Genomic DNA, 22,224 nt, shown 5'->3' with positions numbered 1-22,224 from the left:
TAACCATTTGGCCTAGGGCTATCAAATTTGGTATCTAGCGACATCTAATAGTCCTCTACCAAATTTGTTCAAATTATGCCCCTGGGGTCAAATTCGACCCTGGCTCGGGGGTTACAAAATTGAACATATGCTTATATAGGGTCTATTTTGTGAAAACTTTACAAATCTTTTCGTCCATAACCATTGGGCCTAGGGCTACCAAATTTGGTATGTAGTGACATCTAATTAGCCTCTACCAAATTTGTTCAAATAATGCCTCTGTGGTCAACTTTGACCTCTGCCCCGGGGGGTCACAAAATTGAATAAACGCTTAAAAGCGCCAATTTTGTGCAAACTTTAAAAATCTTCTTGTCAAAAACCATTCAGACTATGGCTACCAAATTTGGTATGCAGTAACATCTTATAGTCCTCTTCCAAGTTTGTTCAAATTATGCTCTTTGGGTCAAATTTGACCCTGACCCGCGGGTCACAAAGTTGAACATTATATACGCTTATATCTTGCTTATTTTGTGAAAACTTTTAAAATATTCTTGTTCTTAACTCTAGGACCGAGGGCTACCACATTTTGTATGTAGTGAGATATAGTAGTCCTCTACAAAGTTTGCTCAAATTATGCCCCTGGGGTTAAATTTGACCAAGCCCAGGGGGTCACAAAAGTGTACAGGTGCTTAAATAGGGCCTATATTTAAGTATTTGCACATGCCGAGAATATTTGTTATGCCCCCCTTCGAAGAATAGGGGGTATATTGCTTTGCACATGTCGGTCAGTTGGTCGGTCCGTCCGTCCACCAGGTGGTTTCCGGATGATAACTCAAGAATGCTTAGGCCAAGGATCATGAAACTTCATAGGTACATTGATCATGACTCGCAGATGACCCTTATTGATTTTGAGGTCACTAGGTCAAAGGTCAAGGTCACTGTGACCCGAAGTAGTAAAATGGTTTCCGGATGATAATTCAAGAACGCTTATGCCTAGGATCATGAAACTTGATAGGTAGATTGATCATGACTCGCAGGTGACCCCTATTGATTTCAGGTCACTAGGTCAAAGGTCAAGGTCACAGTAACCCGAAAAAGTAAAATGGTTTCCGGATGATAACTCAAGAACACTTATGCCTAGGATTATGAAACTTGATAGGTACATTGATCATGACTCGCAGATGACCCCTATTGATTTTGAGGTCACTAGGTCAAAGGTCAAGGTCACTGTGACCCGAAGTAGTAAAATGGTTTCCGGATGATAACTCAAGAACGCTTATGCCTAGGATCATGAAACTTGATAGGTAGATTGATCATGACTCGTAGATGATCCCCATTGATTTTCAGGTCACTAGGTCAAAGGTCAAGGTCACGGTCACCCGAAATAGTAAAATGGTTTCCGGATGATAACTCAAGAACGCTTATGCCTAGGATCATGAAACTTGATAAGTAGATTGACCATGACTCGCAGATGACCCCTATTGATTTTGAGGTCACTAGGTCAAAGGTCAAGGTCACGGTGACCCAAAATAGTAAAATGGTTACCGGATGATAACTCAGAGCTCCAGATAAGGATTTGTGAAATTAGTAATGGTACTGCCACTGACAGAAAGAAAAGGAGTAATGCTGAAAATCAATAAGTACCTGTACTACCATATCCAAAAATACAGGTAGTACTGTACTACCCGTGTTCATGTATATTGAAGGGTTTATAACTGACTTTACAGAAACATTTGCACCAATTATAATAAATATATTTAGCATTATTATACAAATAAAACTACACATTAAAACGAATGACTAGATACTATTTCTTCATTTTTTCTTGACAAGAAAACACAAGCCAACTAGTAAGCCAAGTAAATGAACACTAATGTCACTGTCTCATTTCAAAAGAATGTTGGTTTAGAAGTTAACTGTCAAAGTTGCAAAGTAGCCACCAATGCAATCAAATTGTTTAATATCGGGGCAACAATATCTTTTTCTGGGTTGACATATTGAATATCAGGATAGTTAGATGACCGTATGTAGCCATTATATGACAACAAAGTGTTTTTTTGAAACCGAAAGTTAGCCGGCCTTCCATTGCGCGCAGACATATTGTTTTTGACGGGTTTACAAGTTACTGGAAATCACGCGACAGAATAGACAATAATATCGGAATCCAGTCTACAACTTTTCGGTAATTTAAATAAACAAAAAGCGCCGTTAGGTTAGAGACCAACAAATCATGCTGCGCTGACGCGGACGTATCGGTACGGCCAGAATGTTTTCGTAAATGCGTAAAAGGGATATTAAAGTCGTAATTGTACATCTAGTTTATAAAAATAAATGCGTAAACCTTCATGAAAAAGCCGTATTTACGGCTGTACGGCCCTTATCTGGAGCTCTTATAACTCAAGAACGCTTATTCCTAGGACCATGAAACTTGAAAGGTAGATTGATCATGACTCGCAGATGACCCCTATTGATTTTCAGGTCACAAGGTCAAAGGTCAAGGTCATGGTGACCCGAAATAGTAAAATGGTTTCCCGATGATAACTCAAGAACGCTTATGCCTAGGATCATGAAACTTAATAGGTAGTTTGATCATGACTGGCAGATGACCCCTATTGATTTTCAGGTCACTAGGTCAAAGGTCAAGGTCATGGTGACCCAAAATAGTAAAATAGTTTCCGGATGATAACTCAAGAACGCTTATGCCTAGGATCATGAAACTTCATAGTTACATTGATCATGACTGGCAGATGACCCCTATTGATTTTCAGGTCAAAGGTCAAGGTCACGGTGACCCGAAATAGTAAAATGGTTTCTGGATGATAACTCAAGAATGCTTATGCCTAGGATCATGAAACTTGATAGGTAGATTGATCATGACTCGCAGATGACCCCTATTGATTTTGAGGTCACTCTGTCAAAGGTCAAGGTCACGGTGACCCGAAATAGTGAAATGGTTTCTGGATGATAATTCAAGAACGCTTATGCCTAGGATCATGAAGCTTGATAGGTACAATGATCATGACTGGCAGATGACCTCTATTGATTTTGAGGTCACTAGGTCAAAGGTCAAGGTCACAGTGACCCGAAATAGTAAAATGGTTTCCCGATGATAACTCAAGAAAGCTTATGGCTAGGATCATGAAACTTCATAGGTACATTGATCATGACTCCCAGATGACCCCTATTGATTTTCAGGTCACTAGGTCAAAGGTCAAGGTCACAGTGACAAAAAACATATTTACAAAATGGCTGTCACTACAACTGAGAGCCCATATGGGGGGCATGCATGTTTTACAAACAGCCCTTGTGTCAGCCTTTTTTCAGCAGTGGAGCGATACAGGGCCATCATGGCCCTCTTGTTTTTAACCAAGCAGCTGTGGTGGTTAAAGCTTGCCATGCCCAAGGGTCACATTTTTAGCTCACCTGATTGCTCTTTGTCCGTCGTATGTCCGTCCGTCTGTCCGTCCGTCTGTCCGTCTGTAAACATTTGCTCGTAAACACTCTAGAGGCCACATTTCTTGTTCCATCTTCATGAAACTTGGTCAGAAGCTTTGTCCCAATGAAATCTAGGCTAAGTTCGAAACTGGGTTGTGCCTGGTCAAAAACTAGGTCACTAGGTCAAAGAAAAGAAAAACCTTGTAAACACTGTAGAAGTCACATTTCATGCCCAATATTCATGTAACTTTGTCAAAATGTTTGTCTTAATGATATCTTGGTTGAGTTCAAAAGTGGTTTTGATCCGTTGAAAAACATGGCCACCAGTGGGCGGGGCAGTTTTCCTTATTTGGCTGTAGAGAAACCTTGTAAACACTCTAGAAGTCACAATTTTTGCCCAATCATCATGAAAGTTGGTCAAAACATTGATTAAATTAATGTGTCGGACGAGATCGAAAATGGTCAAGATCGGTGAAAAAACATGGCCGCCAGTGGGTGGGGGCATTTTTCTCTATATGTATATAGTGGCAGTTTTCCCTATTTGGCTATAGAGAAACCTTGTAAACACTCTAGAAGTCACAATTTGTGCCCAATCATCATGAAAGTTGGTCAAAACATTGGTTTTATTGATATCTCAGACGAGTTTGAAAATGGTCAGGATGGGTGAAAAAACATGACCCCCAGTGGGCGGGGCATTTTTCTCTATATGTATTTAGTAAAAACATGTGAACACAGTAGAAGTCACATTTTTGGCCCAATTTTCATGAAATTTGCTCAAAAAATGTGTTTCCTTGATACGAGAGTTGAGTTCAAAAATGGTTCCGGTCAGTTGAATAACATGGCTGCTGGGAGGGGGGCAGTTTTCTCATTAGGCCACCACCCCCCTTTCGAAGAAGAGGGGGTATATTGTTTTACTCATGTCGGTCCGTCTGTCCACCAGATGGTTTCGGGATGATAACTCAAGAGCGCTTATGCCAAGGATCATGTAACTTCATAGGTACATTGATCATGACTCGCAGATGACCCCCATTGATTTTCTGGTCACTAGGTCAAAGGTCAAGGTCACGATGACCCGAAATAGTAAAATGGTTTCTGGATGATAACTCAAGAACACTTATGCCTAGGTTCATGAAACTTCATAGGTATATTGATCATGACTCGCAGATGACCCCTATTGATTATCAGGTCACTAGGTCAAAAGTCAAGGTCACAGTGCCAAAAATCGTATTCACACAATGGCAATCAAGGTCACGGTGACTCAACTTAGAAAAATGGTTTCCGGATGATAACTCAAGAATGCTTTCGCCTAGGATCATGAAACTTCATAGGAACATTGATCATGACTCGCAGATGAAATAATGATGAAACTTGACACGGATGTTTGTCTGGACAATATCTAGGTCAAGTTTGACATTTGGTAAAGATTGAATGAACCGACTCCTCTCAGTTGAGCGAACTAGGGCCATCTTGGCCCTCTTGTTTTAGCTTACCTGAGCACAAAGAGCGCAATAATTGTTATTGTGATTGTCCTATATAGAATTAAGTGTGGTGTTGGTCTTCAACTTTGAGCTTGTTAACACAATCAAAGCTTCATTTCTCAACCAATCTTGATGAAGCTTTGTCAGAATGTTTATATGGACACAATATAGGCCTAGTACGAGGACACAATATAGTCCTAGTACGAGGACACAATATAGGCCTAGTACGAGGACACAATATAGGCCTAGTACGAGGACACAATATAGGCCTAGTATGAGGACACAATATAGGCCTAGTAGGAGGACACAATATAGGCCTAATACCTAATAATGTGCATCAAAAAAACATGTCACATGTTAAAAAACTATAATATAAATCATGTGTGCATGTTAAACACATTAAATTCTGGTAAAATAAGTGGTTGTCAGACAAATAATTGAGACCTGCTGAATTGCAGTAGATGAACGAAAATATCAAGCACACAGGTTGGGTTTCAGTAAGGGATTTCTTCTGAGCATGTGTGTGCTATTAATATCCCCCGCGAAGAGGTCACATTACATTGCGACGAAATTTGTTAACATCGCAATTGTCTATTTATAACACTAGCATTTTAACAAATTGCTGCTGTCAACTTCAATGAAACAAGCATCTGTAAATATGTGACAAAGAAAATCGTGATTAAGCGTTACAATACATGAAATAAATAGAACGTCCGTTAAATACTGCTGTCCGGCAAATACTAGCTATCCAGTACACATTTATAACTCAATCTTGATGAAACTTTGTCAGATTGTTTATCTTGACAATTATAAGCCTAGTTATCCCCGCCGAAATTAATTTAGTTTGTCTCCGTCCGTCCGTCCTTCATTCTGTCGGAAACTTTGTCCAGAGCATAACTCCAAATCTATTGAATGGATTTACTTTAAACTTAGAAAATAAACAGATGGCAACTAGGAGAAGTGCAGTGACCAAGAACCATAACAATGTCGACCGTAGTTTTTGAATTATTTCCCTTTATTTAATTTCATAGTTAATTATCCCCCGCCAAAGAGGGAGGTATATTGTTTTGGCGTTATCTGTCCGTCCTTTCGCCGTCCGGAGCCATATCTTGGAAGTGATTTGGAAGATTTCATTATAACTTGGTATGAGTATATATATGGATAAGAGGATGATGCACGCCAAATGGCATTGTACACAATCTGTTAATAACAGAGTTATGGCCCTTTGTATCTTGAAAAAATGCTTTTTTGTGTGTCCGGAGCCATATCTTGAAAGTGCTTTGGCAGATTTCATTGAAACTTGGTATGAATGTATATATATATGGATAAGAGGATGATGCACGCCAAATGGCATTGTTCACCATCTGTTAATAAAGGAGTTATGGCGCTTTGTATCTTGAAAAAATATTTTTTTGAGTGTCAAATATAATACTTTTTGTCTGGAAGCATATTGGCGGGGGATATCAATTCAACGAATTTGCTTGTTTGTATCCATTTTGTCCGGAGCATAACTCTTAATCTATTGAAGGGATTAACTCTAAATCTACTGAAGGGATTAGCTTGAAACTTCAAATATAAACAGATGACAACTAGGAAGAGTTCAGTGACCAAATACCATAACTCCATCTACCTTAGTTTTTAGCTCACCTGTCACGAAGTGATATGGTGAGCTTATGTGACCGTGTGATGTCCTGCGTCCGTTGTGCGTGCGTGTGTACATGCGTCCGTCAACAATTTGTTTATGTAGACAGTAGAGGTCACAGTTTTCATCCAATCTTTATGAAATTTGGTCAGAATGTTTATCTTGATGGAATCTGGGTTGGGATTGTATTTGGGTCATCTGGAGTCAAAAACTAGGTCACTAGGTCAAATAATAGAAAAACCTTGTGTACACAATAGAGGTCACAGTTTTCATCCAATCTTTATGAAATATGGTCAGAATGTTTATCTTGATGAAATCTGGGTTGGGATTTTATTTGGGTCTTCTGGGTTCAAAAACTAGGTCACTAGGTAAATTATAGAAAAACCTTATGTGTAGACAGTAGAGGCCATTGATTTCATCCAAACTTAATACAATTTGGCCAGAATGTTAATCATGATAAAACCTGGGTTGGAATGTATTTGGGTCATCTGGGGTCAAAAACTAGGTCACTAGGTCAAATCATAGAAAAACCTTGTGTAGACAATAGAGGTCATAGTTTTCATCTGATCTTAATGAAATTTGGTCAGAATGTTTAAATTTATCTTGATAACAGAGCTCCAGATAAGGATTTAGTCTAAAGGGAATTTCACCCCCTGATATTATTGTTAAAGTGTATTTTACTCCTTTGTTTCAGCCATAAAGAGTATTTAGGAATATTTAGGGGTATTTTCCATTTCCATAGAAAACTGGAAAAGTAAAATAAAATGGTGTGTTAAATCTAGGAATATTATTATTTGTTATTTATATTATTAAATGCAAACAGAATGAATTTAAAATGATGATATGAACAGAATTTCTTTAAAAATATTCCCGCAGGAGCCGTTGGTCAATGTGGGTGTCGTGGGGTCAAAAACTTTATGATTAGATAAAGTCTTCAACAATTGGTGGCTATGAACTCAGGCGAGGGTCCAAGGGCCCTTAGAAACTTCTTGTCTTATCATCAATGCCCTACATATTACTACGCATGATAATGGTGGTGTTGAGGGGGGGGGGTTAATCACTTACAAGTCTTACATGCCTACCTATTTAGCGGACTCTACTTTTTTTTCACAATTTTTCAGTTGGTACTTTGTTGGTTTATTATACCCCCACAAACGAGTTTAGGGGGGTATATAGGAATGAACTTGTCTGTCAGTCCGTCTGTTGGTCGGTCTGTATTAAGTGTCCGCTCTCTCATTCAAGTTATTTTCATCCAATATTCACCAAACTTGGTCAGAAGTTGTATCTAGATGATTTCTAGGCCAAGTATGAACATGGGCCAAAAACTAGGTCACGGGGTCACTTAGTGCGTTTTTTAACATTCAGCATGTTGTCCGCTCTCTAATTCAAGTAGTTTTTATCCAACCTTCGCCAAACTTGGTCGCCGTGGTGTAATTGATATGGTGTCTGTCTAACGACCGGGAGGTCACGGTTTCGATCCCCACCGTGGGAGTGTTCCTTAGATCTCCCCAAAGACACCAAGTACTGGTTCTAGGCCCAGGAAACGGACTCGAGAGCGTTTATATAAGCCTAAGGCTTTCGATGCAATCGAGCTAAAATAAATAGGTTTAAACTAAACTTGGTCAGAAGTTTTATCTAGATGATCTCTAGGCCATGTTCAAACATGGGCCATGCCGGGACAAAAACTAGGTCTCCGGGTCACTTAGTGCGTTTTATACATTCAGCATGGTGTTCCCTATTTCAAGTACTTTTCATCCGCTCTTCATGTGGGGGATATTCGTCACGTCTGTGACACTCTAGTGCACTTTTCTCCTGGTATCCTGTATATTCAATGTACATCTTGTTAATTCTCACTTTTTTTAGCTGGTTCCCTGTTTGTGCCCAGTTTTTCAGCTGGTTCCCTGTGTTTCCCAGTTTTTCAGTTGGTTTGGTGGGAGGGAGCGTCACTATGCCATCCTGACTGTGCTGGTGGGCTGTATGGCTGTGCAGGGTATAGCAAACCTGCGGACACAGTGGGGAATTCTGGGAGAGTTCAGCAACGTACCACAGGAGGAACTGGTGGAGTGGATCAATGCAAAAACTCCCAAAAGTAGGCACTGATTTGATTTTGTATGTCTGTCTTGTGATTCAGATGGTCCTTTTACTGCACAATTTGCTGAATGGTTACTGTTACTTGGGTATGGGTCAACATTAGAACTCTGGTCAATTGGGTTTCATCATTGAAATATCCATAAAAGATGCAAATAAATGTATTGAATGCATACAAGTTAATAATCAATTTCCCTCATAAAAAGCAAAGTGAATAAGCCATTTTGGATCTAAATCAAATAATGTGTTGATACCGGTAGATGCAGTATTTGGAGGCCCCATGCCTACCATGGCCACTGTGAAGCTGTCTACAGGAAGACCTATTGTCAACCACCCGCACTATGAGGATGCTGGCCTGAGGTATTAACCCATTTATGTCCAGTGGACTTTCCCATCCTTCTAAATTGGATCAATTTATTTCCCAAAGTAGGGGTGTCTGGTATATTTATGCCCCCCTTCGAAGAAGAGGGGGTATATTGCTTTGCTCATGTCGGTCGGACGGTCGGTCCGTCGGTCCGTCCACCAGGTGGTTTCCGGATGATAACTCAAGAGCGCATACGCCTAGGATCATGAAACTTCATAGGTAGATTGATCATGACTCGCAGATGACCCCTATTGATTTTGAGGTCACTAGGTCAAAGGTCAAGGTCACGGTGACCCGAAATAGTAAATTGGTTTCCGGATGATAACTCAAGAACGCATACGCCTAGGATCATGAAACTTCATGGGTAGATTGATCATGACTTGCAGATGACCCCTATTGATTTTGAGGTCACTAGGTCAAAGGTCAAGGTCACGATGACCCGAAATAGTAAAATGGTTTCCGGATGATAACTCAAGAATGCATACGCCTAGGATCATGTAACTTCATGGGTAGATTGAACATGACTCGCAGATGACCCCTATTGATTTTGAGGTCACTAGGTCAAAGGTCAAGGTCACGGTGACCCGAAATAGTAAAATGGTTTCCGGATGATAACTCAAAAATGCATACGCCTAGGATCATGAAACTTCATGGGTAGATTGATCAAGACTGGCAGATGACCCCTATTAATTTTGAGGTCACTAGGTCAAAGGTCAAGGTCACGGTGACCCGAAATAGTAAAATGGTTTTCGGATGATAACTCAAGAACGCATATGCCTAGGATCATGAAACTTCATAGGTAGATTGATCATGACTCGCAGATGACCCCTATTGATTTTGAGGTCACAAGGTCAAAGGTCAAGGTCACGGTGACCCGAAATTGTAAAATGATTTTCGGATGATAACTCAAGAACGCTTTTGCCTAGGATCATGACACTTCATAGGTACATTGATCTTGACTCGCAGATGACCCCTATTGATTTTCAGGTCACTAGTTTATTCTGTTTACACACTGTCCAGTAAAGAGACTTACAAATTGAATTTTTGACACAAGTTCATTCATAATGATGTATAAGCCTTTGTTTCTGTGCCAGTAAATACTATGTTTATGGAAATGACGTGAGAATTAAACATTTAAAAAACCAATGTAATATGATATGTAATATTATATGGCAACAGGACAGTTGTGATTTGCTGGGTCAATTCTATTTAGCTTGACCATCCAAGCGGTTGATAGCTTTGACAAACTGGTGGTCTGAAACATTGAGAAAATGTCACGATTCACTGACAATAAATCAAACATGTAATTCTTGCTACGCAACTTGCATTTAATTTTGTCAATTCAAATTATACATAAAAATATTATTAATTTTTAATCTGCGTGTTAATTGAAAAACAGCAACACAGTTTGTATGTATAAAACAATGTTAATACATAAATAGGATCAAGCATATTAAAATATCAACTTAGATCTAGTTTCCTTTACTGTACAGGATTTGTAAAGTTAGGTTAATATTTGTGTATTGAACAAAAATAACAACAGTGTAAAGAAAAGTTAATTTGGGGATGTTCTATCCAAACCCTGAGAGTTCAGATTTCCTCAAATGCCAAGTAAAGATTGTAAATTTCAACCCACTCCTCTGGTTAGTTTTCAGAGGCACATATAATTAACTTTTGAGCTTAGTGTCTCATTTGTACATGCATTACTGTATTAACTCCAAATCAACTAGTACAAGTGGTAGGCCAGTATTACATGGACTGGTGTTCACTGTTTACACAGTTTCACAACCCCATCTGATACTGGTCAGTATCTTGGCAAGTGGCCAAAGTTGGGAGCGGAATTAATGGTCTATTACATAACTGACTTCTGTGTGTGGTAAACACATGATACTGGTCATGTGGTCAAGTTGCACTTGTATACATTTGCCAAATACACAACACTAGCCTTGGCTATTTTTAATCAGATTGCATTGCTATCTATGGTGGTCATTGACTAGGGGAGTTAACTGCTATAAATAACATGTTTCATTACCATTAATAAATAAAACATTACAAATTGTGTGCACGTTTCACATATTGTCAAATAAGTCAAAATGTGTGAAAGGAATCCAAAAAATCAAAGACTCAATCATATAATGGATATAATTGATTAGTATAGGTCCTGATTGGTTTTTGCACTATTAATTGGATACATTTCACAGGTCATTGACATACAGTGACAAAAAACATATTCACACAATGGCTGTCACTACAACGGAGAGCCCATATGGGGGGCATGCATGTTTTACAAACAGCCCTTGTTATTTCTTTATTTAGAATATTTCTTACAGAAATTTCTTTAAGCAAACAGCGCAGACCCAGATGAGACGCTGCATCATGCGGCGTCTCATCTGGGTCTACGCTGTTTGCAATGTCCTTTTTTCAGGACGCTAGGCATGAATGGGTTAAACATTCCAATCCATGCACTGCAAAGCATTTGAGCCGCGCTCTGTGAAAAGGGGGTTTAATGCATGTGAGTAAAGGGTTGTTCCAGATAAGCCTGTGCAGTCTGCACAGGGTAATCAGGGACGACCCTTTTCTGCTAAACTTGATATTTGCTAAGAAGAGACTTTCTTGAAATGAAAAATGTCATTAAAGAGGAAAATGTCGTCTCTGATCAGCCTGTGCTGACTGCACAGGCTAGTACGGACTGCACAGGCTAATCTGCGGCAACACTTTACCCATATTCATTAAATCCCCTTTCCACAGAAGGCGGCTCATCTATATTCATGAGCATAACATTTCTTGTTTTTTCCAGAAATTAACATTTTTGTAGACACATTCATTCGTGGATTTCCGCTGTTGGAAAAAAAAGGAATTAGCAAAATTAATTTGACTTTGCAACAGTCAGTCCATGATGTGCTTGTAGTGGGTCACTACAGGAGATGGGCCCTGTTCATCACATGACTAATAAACAGTCCATTGGTATGACAAAACAACCAAATAAGAGTTTATTTCTCTATTTAAAGCACAAACACTCAATTAGGTGTTGATGACACATTTTCATTTATTATCTTGGAAACACCGCATGTTAACTGATAAAAACATGTCATCCCGGAAAAACAAAATACACACACTTGTTATGAAGGTTGTCAACAATTAGCCTCAATCCTTACTTATCTACATAATGGAATCTTTCCTGCAAGATTTCCGAAGGAAAAAACTGGTTATTACATAGGCGAATGTCGGCTAGCAGGTGGGCGGAACAAGCTTGTCCGGGCCATAACTTTGTCGTTCATTTTGAGATTTTAAAATCATTTGGCACATTTGTTCACCATCATTAGACAGTGTGTCGTGTGAAAGAATTACGTCGATATCTCCAAGGTCAAGGTCACACTTTGAGTTCAAAGATCAAAAATGGCCATAAATGAGCTTGTCCGGGCCATAACTATGTCATTCATTGTGAAATTTTAAAATCATTTGGCACATTTGTTCACCATCATTGGACGGTGTGTCGCACAAAAGAATTACGTCAATATCTCCAAGGTCAAGGTCGACACGACTAAAAATATATTTATTTTGAAACAAAGGGGGTTAATTACTAACAATCAGTTCAGTTTGAGTTGTCTCCCTTTATCAGACTCTTTTTTTTTTCAAATTGAAAACCTGGTTTTGTGACAATTTTGTCCCTTGTTATATTAAAGTTTAAAAATATAAGCATTTTTTGTTACACAAGTTTAAACGTAATACTTATAATTAAAAGTTTGTTTGGATAAATACCTTAATATGTCAATTAAATATCCATGACAGCAGGTTATCTAGTATATCTATACCGGATAGAGTAAATCTACACCGGGTATATATACATATCATTGAGGTCAATCCTCCTTTATATGTGCCGTGCTCTGTGAAAATGAGGATTAATGCATGTGCATAAAGTACCGTTCCCAGATTAGCCTGTGCAGTCCACATAGGTTAATCAGGGATGACACACTTTCCGCTTTAATGATATTTTTATGCCTCCAGATTGAATGATCGGGGGTATATTGTTTTTGGCCTGTCTGTCTGTCATGCTGCGCGTCTGTCACAAAACTTTAACCTTGGTCATAACTTTTGCAATATTGAACGTAACAACTTGATATTTGGCATGCATGTGTATCTCATGGAGCTGCATTTTTTGAGTGGTGAAAGGTCCAGGTCATCCTTTAAGGTCAAAGGTCAAATATATGGCTTCAAAGTGGCGCAGTAGCATTGTGTTTCTGACAAACACATCTCTTGTTTTGTTTAAAGAAAGTCTCTTCTTAGCAAAAATCTAGTTCATGCGGAAAGTGTCGTCCAGATTAGCTTGTTCGGACTGCACAGACTAATCTGGAACTACACTTTCCGCACACGAAACCTTATACACAGAGCACGGCCCATATTGATGATAACTGTTGTTGATAAATGTATTGGGAACGCTCGTAGAAAACCTACTCTCGCAGAATAGTTACTTCTCTAAATATTTAGGCCCGTTTGCCTGCAACTATGGTTCTGACCCCTTTGGACTACTCTCTTACATTGAAGGGAGCGTACCAAGAAAGTGTACTCGATCTACAGTCGGAGGCCTTTGTCAGATGTAAAGAAGAACCTACGAGACCTTCAAGTGGACTATGTGGTACTGGAGGACTCCTGGTGTGTGCGCAGGACCAGGTAGGTTGCCAGGTGTGCTCAGTAAGACATACAGGTGGACTATGTGGTACTGGAGGACTCCTGGTGTGTGCGCAGGACCAGGTAGGTTGCCAGGTGTGCTCAGTAAGACATACAGGGAGCAATACAGTGGGTTTTTGTTGTATCCTCTGAGATTTTATTGTTATCAAAGATTTCAATAGAAAAGAGAATAGTTGACCCTGAAGCTTGTTTAAAGTATTCCTAAGAGATTTAAACTTTACATTTTTAGCAGTCAGATCATCCTTTGCTTGAACATTTGAAAGGTCAAAAGCTAAGCAGTTTGGGTAGTGTGGAATCTTATATGAGCTTTTGTCTGTGAAAAGAGGGTTTAATGCATGTGTGTAGCAATACAGTGGGTTTTTGTTGTATCCTCTGAGATTTTATTGTTATCAAAGATTTCAATAGAAAAGAGAATAGTTGACCCTGAAGCTTGTTTAAAGTATTCCTAAGAGATTTAAACTTTACATTTTTAGCAGTCAGATCATCCTTTGCTTGAACATTTGAAAGGTCAAAAGCTAAGCAGTTTGGGTAGTGTGGAATCTTATATGAGCTTTTGTCTGTGAAAAGAGGGTTTAATGCATGTGTGTAAAGTGTTGTCCCAGATAAGCCTGTGCAGTCCGCACAGGCTAATCAGGGATGAAACTTTCCGCATAAACAAGATTTTTGCTAAAATGAGACTTTCTTTAAACAGAAAATATAAAAGCGGAAAGCCCATAATTATATATTATGAGAGGTACATAAAACATAACAAAAAATTATTATTTTCAAAAGTTTTGTTGTTGACAACACCTCAGCTTTAATAAAAAGCAAAGCATTGCAAAGCTTTCTTGAATGATGTTATATTCATTAATAGTAAAAAACAACACTTGTATTCTTAATTTCTATGCCTATTGGTGAACACATGTTATTTGCCCTTGAAAACTGCTGACAATGACATGCTGGGATATTGCTAACATTTCTGACAAATCTCCAGTGTGAATGTCTGTTTGCAGACCGGGTTGCAGCATGGCAGAGATCTGGGACATAGAGGACGTGGAGTACCGAGGGGGCACCCCTGCATGTACCATCCTGAAGGATAAGCCCGAACCTCACTTCAAGAGGGTCTTCCAGAACAGCGTCTACCAAGTGTTGAAACTCGTGTAGGACAAGGGGTGTTATCCTTGTAGTCCTCATCACCCACCAGTGCCGAAATTTTTAGGTTTTAGTTTTCATATTTTGTTTGAAGCTTGACAAGGCTAAGTATTATAGATAATCAATAATTATCCACCAACATTGAAATTGTGCCAGTTTTAAGGTTTCTTTTTTTTTATTTGACGCTGAACAGAACTCAGTATTATTGATAATAACTAAATATCCAGCAACATCGAAACGTTTGCAGATTTTTAGGTTTCTTTTTTTTTAAACCGGAACAGAAATTTGTATTATAGACAATCAGTAATTATTATGATTTATTATCCACCATCATTGCCAAACATCGATATTGCCGAAAACACTGTGTGACAATAGATATTGGACAGTTAAACTGACATCTTTAAGAAAGCATTGTTTTCATTACTGAATAAAAGCAGATGATTGCACATTTTGAGTGTGATTATTTTTCTTATTTGATGACATTTTTAACTATATGTTGTTAATTATAACTACAAATTTAACTATTTTAATTTCTATACTCTCACTAGAAGGTTTTGAGATTCTATGTTAGCTTCAATATTACAGAAAATAGTTGTGAACATAGCTGATCAATCATTTGGAGAGTGTTCTTGACAATCAAGTAATTTGATTTGTGTCGTGTTCTGAGAAAATTGGTTTTAATGCATGTACGTAAAGTTTCGTCACATATTAGCCTGTGCAGGTCTGCACAGGCTAATCAGGGACGACACTTTCGCTTTAATGGTATTTTTCGTTTAAAGAAAGTCCCTTCTTACCAAAAATCTTGTTTAGGCAGAAAGTGTCGTCCCTGATAAACCTGTGCGGTCTGCACAGGCTAATCTGGGACAACACTTTACACACATGCATTATGCCCAGTTTTCTCAGAACATGACATATTTATTAATTCAAACAAAAGCATCCACTTGTACATGTAAGATGCACAAATATTCAATGGTGTATTTTCCATGTGCCATTAGTACAAAGCATAATAAATACTTTTGCTTTTAATAGTTCATATTTATTTAAATGTATATGCATTGTTCTGTCTCATTTAATATTAATTGACGGAATGAACTGTGTTAGTCATGTTTTAGCTGCATGCCTTTGTAAGTTATTGATTTTAGTACTTAACCCTTTGCATGCTGGGAAATTTGTTGTCTGCTAAAATGTTGTCTGCTTAATTTCTAAAATTAGCATTTTCGTCGATTTTTTTTCAAAGAATACTATCAGAATAGCAAACAGTTTGGATCCAGATGAGACGCCACGTTTTGTGGCGTCTCATCAGGATCCAAACTGTTTGCAAAGGCCTTCAAAATCCGGTTCCAGCGCTCAAAGGGTTAATGCAGCTTACTAAGTTGATTGTGCTTTATGGCTCAGAAAGGAAACATAGTTTACTCTTGAACAGCTTGCATGCAATGTTGTTATTAAAACATGGAGCATGTCAACCTGTACAGAATTTTAACAGGCCAGATTTATGGACTGTAAAACCGTGAGTTTTAAGATAACTTGAAATTGCTCATCCATTGCCGTTTCTCATTTCAACAAGTTTGCAATTATTTGAAATAATCATCTGTAATTTATATAAAGCAAGGTTGTAATTGGAAAGGGAAAACCACATTTTACATGTATCTCCGAACTATCATTGAAAAGACGTTCATGTTTGTGTTCATTATACAGCAGAGGTCTCTTAGGTGTTGTTGATAGATCTTATAGTCTGAAATCTCCTTCAATATTGTGTTTTCATCATAACATGCTCATTATTGACCTCGAGTTGAGTTAATGACCACATTGTTAGCAAATTTTGTCATTCTTGTTAAAAAAATATGTTTATAAAATGTTAAAGTAAGTTATAGCAAGATGATATTGTTTGGTAGATAAACAAATAATTGAAATTGGTAAAAAAAGAAGATTCATAAATTAAATGCACATTTTATTAATGCGTTGAATCATGTTGTGTAAATTTACTATCTTGTGCTAAAATGAAATTAATTTTGATAACATATTTATGAAATTGTTTGTATAATGATGTGCCTCCTTTATAATGTGATAACTAACATATCAACAGGATTGCCTTGCTTGAAGAAGTGCATGTTTTATCTGTCATGTATTCATTAATAAGCTGTGCTCTGCAAAAAAGGGGTTTAATGCATGTGCGTACAGTGTCATCCCAGATTAGCCTGTGCAGTCCGCAAGGCTAATCAGAGATGACACTTTCCGTCTAAACTAAATTTTTGCTAAGAAGAGACTTTTTTAAATGAAAAATTTCATAAAAGCGGAAAGTGTTGTCCCTGATTAGCCTGTTCAGACTGCACAGGCTAATCTGGGACAACACTTCCAGCACATGCATTAAACCCCCTTTTCACAGAGCAAGACTCATGTTAAGTATTTAGTAGTAATATTAATGAAGGGAACCATAACAGTGGTGATAATAATTAGGTTTGGTATGTGGGAATTACCATGTTCACTTATATGTTTTGTATCTGTTTTCTTAAAAAGAAATACTTGAGTTGGGGATGTACATTTGTTCTGTGTGTGTGAAAAATTGTACTAAAATACTTTAATAATTTTCTGGTGAGTGAAAAGGTTGTGTATATGATGTGTTAGTAAGCACTTCTGTTACTCAGTGCAGTATTTTCTTATAGTTTCTTAGGAAAACACAAAGAATTTCCTAGAAGTTGTGAAATTCTTAGAGTCACTGTCTATAACAGTTTGTTGTTGTCACGTTGAAATGTTTTGATGCAAATATTGCTGAAATGATTAAGATAAAATCCTTGTGTTCATAGAAGACATGTTATTTCACATAGACAGTTTTACCTGACATTCTCTTATTAGTTCACCATAAGATTTCCTTGTGGAGCTATGTGGATATATTTTTTTTTAGCAATATTTTATTTGAAATGTTTAACTTTGAAACTTTTAATCACAGCCTTCACATTGCTGAGGTATGCATTCACGTTTTTTATCCCCCGCCATAGGCGGAGGGATATTGTTTTGGCGTTGTCCGTCCGTCTGTCCATCCGGAGCCATATCTTGGAAGTGCTTTGGCGGATTTCATTGAAACTTGGTATGAGTATATATATGGATATGAGGATGATGCACTGGCGGATTTCATTGAAACTTGGTATGAGTATATATATGGATATGAGGATGATGCACGCCAAATGGCATTGAACACCATCTGTTAATAACGGAGTTATGGCCCTTTGTATCTTGAAAAAATGCTTTTTTGAGTGTCAAATATAACACTTTTGTGTCCAGAAGCATATTGGTGGGGGATATCAATTCAACAAATTTGCTTGTTAGTTATGCTGTGTCCCTTTTTGTATTGCCGGTCCTTTAAATCGTCACAAAAACACTCATCTCATTTGAAATGTTCTCCCCACCTATTTCATTTTATTTTTCTCGAAACAGTGTTCAATATTTATTTTTACAGTATTTGATGAATTTAACATACCTGTTAGCATTTGACTGCCATGTGCATGTAGGTGTTCAACAAATGAGCTGCACTCTCTGAAAAGGGGGTCTAATGCATGTGCGTAAAGTATAATCCAAGATTAGCCTGTGCAGTCAACACAGGCTAATCAGGAATGACACGTTCCGCCGAAATTTAATTTTAGTTAAGAATTGACTTTCTTTAAAAAAAATTTATAAAAGCGGAAAGTGCTATCCCTGATTAGCCTGTGCAGACTGCACAGGCTAATCTGGGTCAACACTTTAGGCACATGCATTAAACCCCCTTTTCACAGAGCACAGCCCAAATGTTTCATACTTATTTTCTTAACTGTAGCTTCAGTCCTTTGGTTTATTTCCATAGTTGTTGTCAAGTGTTCTATAGACTCTCTGTCCATGTAAAGTGTTCAACCATTTTCTAGGCACTTTTCTTTACAATGTCATGTTGTTAATGATCATTCCAGACAAATAGTTTATAATGGGATATTTCAATTGTGTTTATATCTTATAACAAATCTCATCATGTGATTTGAAGAAGCCAATTTGTATGTTGTATTATTTTATTTGAAATATAGTTGTATGAATGTATTTGCATCACTTTTTAACCCTTTCCTTCTGAGAAGCAAAGTTCAATTGGCTATGTGCAAACAGCATTAAAACAGATCAGCCTGCGAGTTACTCGCAGTCTGTTCAGGCTTTATGCTGTTTGCTGGTCATCAGTATATTAGGGTTGGAGATGAAGTCTTTAAAACTTGAATTTAGTAAGAAATGTATTTAATTAAATTCAACTTTCTAAGGGACAACAAATGCGTCAAAATACGTATGTAAGTGGGAAAGGGTTAAATATATATCTAAGTAGGAAAGGGTTAAATACGTATCTAAGTGGTAAAGGGTTAATTGGTTGATAAAGTGATTCACAAAATGAGCTGTGGCATGCGAAAATAGGTTCTCTTCCATATGCAGCTCTTCCATTTGCAGCTCATATGCCCTACCCTGTCCACTTATGAGACCACGAACCTTGCCTTACACTATAGCGGACAGCCTAGCTCATGGCCTGATTGTGCAATATTGCAGGATGGTCTGAGGCTACACTGGCTGCATATGGCCTAAGACCTGGGGCTAATACATGTATGTTCACTTTCTTGGGCTTAATTTTGCAACATAAATATATTTGCTATATTGTGTTCTACTTTGTGCTCAAACAAATCAAATTGTACCAGCTAATAAAGCTTTTGTTTTGTAATGTCAACGTTATTGTTTACAATATTGTTCTTTTTATAATATGCAAGTGATTTCATTTATTTCACTTAGTAAACTGTTAAATAATCGCATTTATATTTATGATAATATTTCTCTAGTCATAATTGTTAATTTATTGTTGGCTTCAAAAACACGAGTTTTATCTTTAATGCCTCAAAGTGTTTAAGTGTTTTCAAATATTTTTTGTTTTCTTTATTTTGTTGTTGTTGACACAACTATTAAAGTGACATAAATACTCAAAATCAACGAATATTTCGAACAATATTTCATAACATAAATTTAACCCATAAAAATTAGAGTTCCTTATAACAATAGCCAAAATTTCAATTTGATACATTGAACATTTGTTGAATATATTGTCCCACAAAAAAAAAAAAAAAAAAAAAGAGCATTTTGTATCTTGTTAAATCTATGTAACCAGACCACATCTAGCGTTTACATTTTGGCTATTGCTATAAGGAACATTGATTTTGTATGTGTTAACTTTATTTTTCGAAATATTGTACGAAATATTCGTTGATTTTGAGTCTTCATTGGCTTTTAAAATAGACTGAAAAAAGGCATTACTTAATGGCTGCTTTCCTGGGCTTTTAATAACAGTTTATCTAATAACTGAACTGTTCATGAAGAATGTACATCGTACTGAAATCAAAACAGAAAAGAAGTTGATATTACATGTTTTATACATACATTACTTGATTCATTCTAAGAGTCTTGTATTGTGATTGATATTTAATAATGATTTATTGTCGTAAACATATTCTATATATGTAAATGCATGACCTGAGGGCTATAACCTTAATTGTTATAAAAGCTGATCATGAAACATTGAACCTTTTCAAAAAATGAAATTTTCATTGTTAAAATTAATGCTTAATACATAGAGAAGAAGAAAGAAAAGCAGATTATGTATAAGTAATGAACTAACACACCAGCCACATGATTGTATGTTTTTAAACTGATTTTAATTATTATTTTTGCTATGTGTAATCAGTCATCTTACCACGATCGGGTGTTTATGGGTTCGCTTCCTACTCGGGGAACTTTCTCATTATCTCCTCCATAGACACCAAGTACTGGTTCTTCCCAGGAAACGGACTTGATAATGTCCCTCTGCCTATTATGCTCTAAAGGGTGCTTGGCAGTATATATAGATAGATAAGGGTCAATTCTAATCTTGTTTGAAATGTGAACAGTCAATTCTGTTTCAGAATAGTGTTCAAGCTTAGCTAATCTATTGATATACCAAAGTATTATTGATAACATAATACATATTTGTTTAAAAAATTGCTAAATTAATATTTTCCATTTTGACTTTTGTATATCTGGCTTTGTTTATATAGATCTATATGTTGAAATGCCAAACTATTCAGACACATATTTACAATGAACTTTATGAACTAGTATTCATCGGTTTTTAAATAAATTTTAAATTGGAACTGTGCATACATTTGAAAAAAGAAGTTCCTTACACTGAACTCTGTCTGTCATGCTTGCAAAAAAGCGCTGTTACGGTGAAAAATAAAATTGTGTTAAAGAAAAAAATGTGTGTTTTATGTTTATGCCCCCAAATGTAAGCATAGCTTCTGCACTGTCTTTCAGTCGTTCTCCAATTTTGGTTTCTGCTCTTTAACTCAGCCAATTATCATTGAAACATCCTCAGACTGTCTACAAATAATAATTAGTTCGAAGGTAAAGTTGGATACCCAGCCAAGTCCAACTGTACACTAAGGAGTTCCATATATATATGACCATCAAATTATTTCCCTTTGTTAAAGGGACCTTTTCACAGATTTTGGCATGTATTCATGCAAGTTTGTCATTAAATGTTTTTAAATTAAATTGATAAATGTAAACATTGGAAGTAAATTGCTTCAGTAAAAAAACAAAATAATTCCTCTCAAATAAGCAGCATATCTGGATGGTGTGTGACGTGAAACAACCAATTTTGTTTTCTGCTTCAAGGTCAAGGTCACAGATGTTCATGTATCTGTCAGTTCAATTTCTTGATAATGCATTTGCAAAACTGTTCATCATTTCTTGTAGACATGATGTTTGCACCAATTATGGTGATAGACTAAAAATAAATGTTACATTTGTGAAATAGGGCTTATTCATATTAAAAATTACAAAGGACTTGTGCATACATGCTGTATTAACTCACAGTTCACGTTATAGGTGGAAAGCAAAACTAGTATTTGAGTCCAGTGAATTGAAGCGCAAGCAGAAAGCAGGTTACAATCACTTAATGCCGACAGTGCAGACGATTAATACACATATGTAACAGGAAGAATGTTGGGATATAGTTACACAGGGTAAACCGAAACAATTTAGATCACTGTTCAATTATGATGTGGATGGACAAAAGCTTTTTGCAATTTTCCCTGAAGAAAAAACTAAAGCAATCCAGTGAATTTAATAACCATGTACAGGAGTTTTTCCCTCTCTTCAGATCTTGACAAAAAACATCCTAAGCAAAATTACCATAATCATTCATTATAAGTGCCAACTTTGTGCCAATATTTGCCTAATCATATAACAAATATAATTGGACATTTGATTTTTGACGATACTTAGCCAGCGCAATTTACAAACAAGGTTGGGCTTTCAAAATGCCAATTTTGTTCCACAAAAGTTGACATTAAGCCAACGGTTTGTCCATAAGCCAACATTTACCCATGCAATGTCCGCAT

The 22,224-nt window shown here is 37.1% G+C and overlaps 1 protein-coding gene across 2 annotated transcripts in view; it reads left to right on the top strand.

Annotated features, from left to right (window-relative positions):
• Window positions 1-21,076, top strand: part of LOC127854801 (probable C-mannosyltransferase DPY19L1) — a 58,401-nt gene extending 37,325 nt beyond the window's left edge. The window contains exons 18-21 of one of the 2 annotated variants that reach the window (XR_008037110.1): window positions 8,449-8,623; window positions 8,883-8,982; window positions 13,529-13,735; window positions 14,665-14,812. Coding sequence is in view for 1 of the 2 variants with exons in the window: in XM_052389847.1 (XP_052245807.1) it covers window positions 8,449-8,623; window positions 8,883-8,982; window positions 13,529-13,654; window positions 14,665-14,815 (552 nt within the window). In the remaining variant the exon portion in view is untranslated. Of the gene's footprint in view, window positions 1-8,448; window positions 8,624-8,882; window positions 8,983-13,528; window positions 13,736-14,664 lie in introns of both variants that reach the window. The other variant, XM_052389847.1, reaches the window with a different exon arrangement.
• The last annotated feature ends 1,148 nt before the right edge of the window (window positions 21,077-22,224 follow it).

This window comes from Dreissena polymorpha, chromosome 13 (genome assembly GCF_020536995.1).
Source record: "Dreissena polymorpha isolate Duluth1 chromosome 13, UMN_Dpol_1.0, whole genome shotgun sequence".
NCBI lineage: Eukaryota > Metazoa > Mollusca > Bivalvia > Myida > Dreissenidae > Dreissena > Dreissena polymorpha.
Note: the sequence above shows the minus strand (reverse complement) of the source record. Positions and strands in the feature narration are given on the sequence as shown.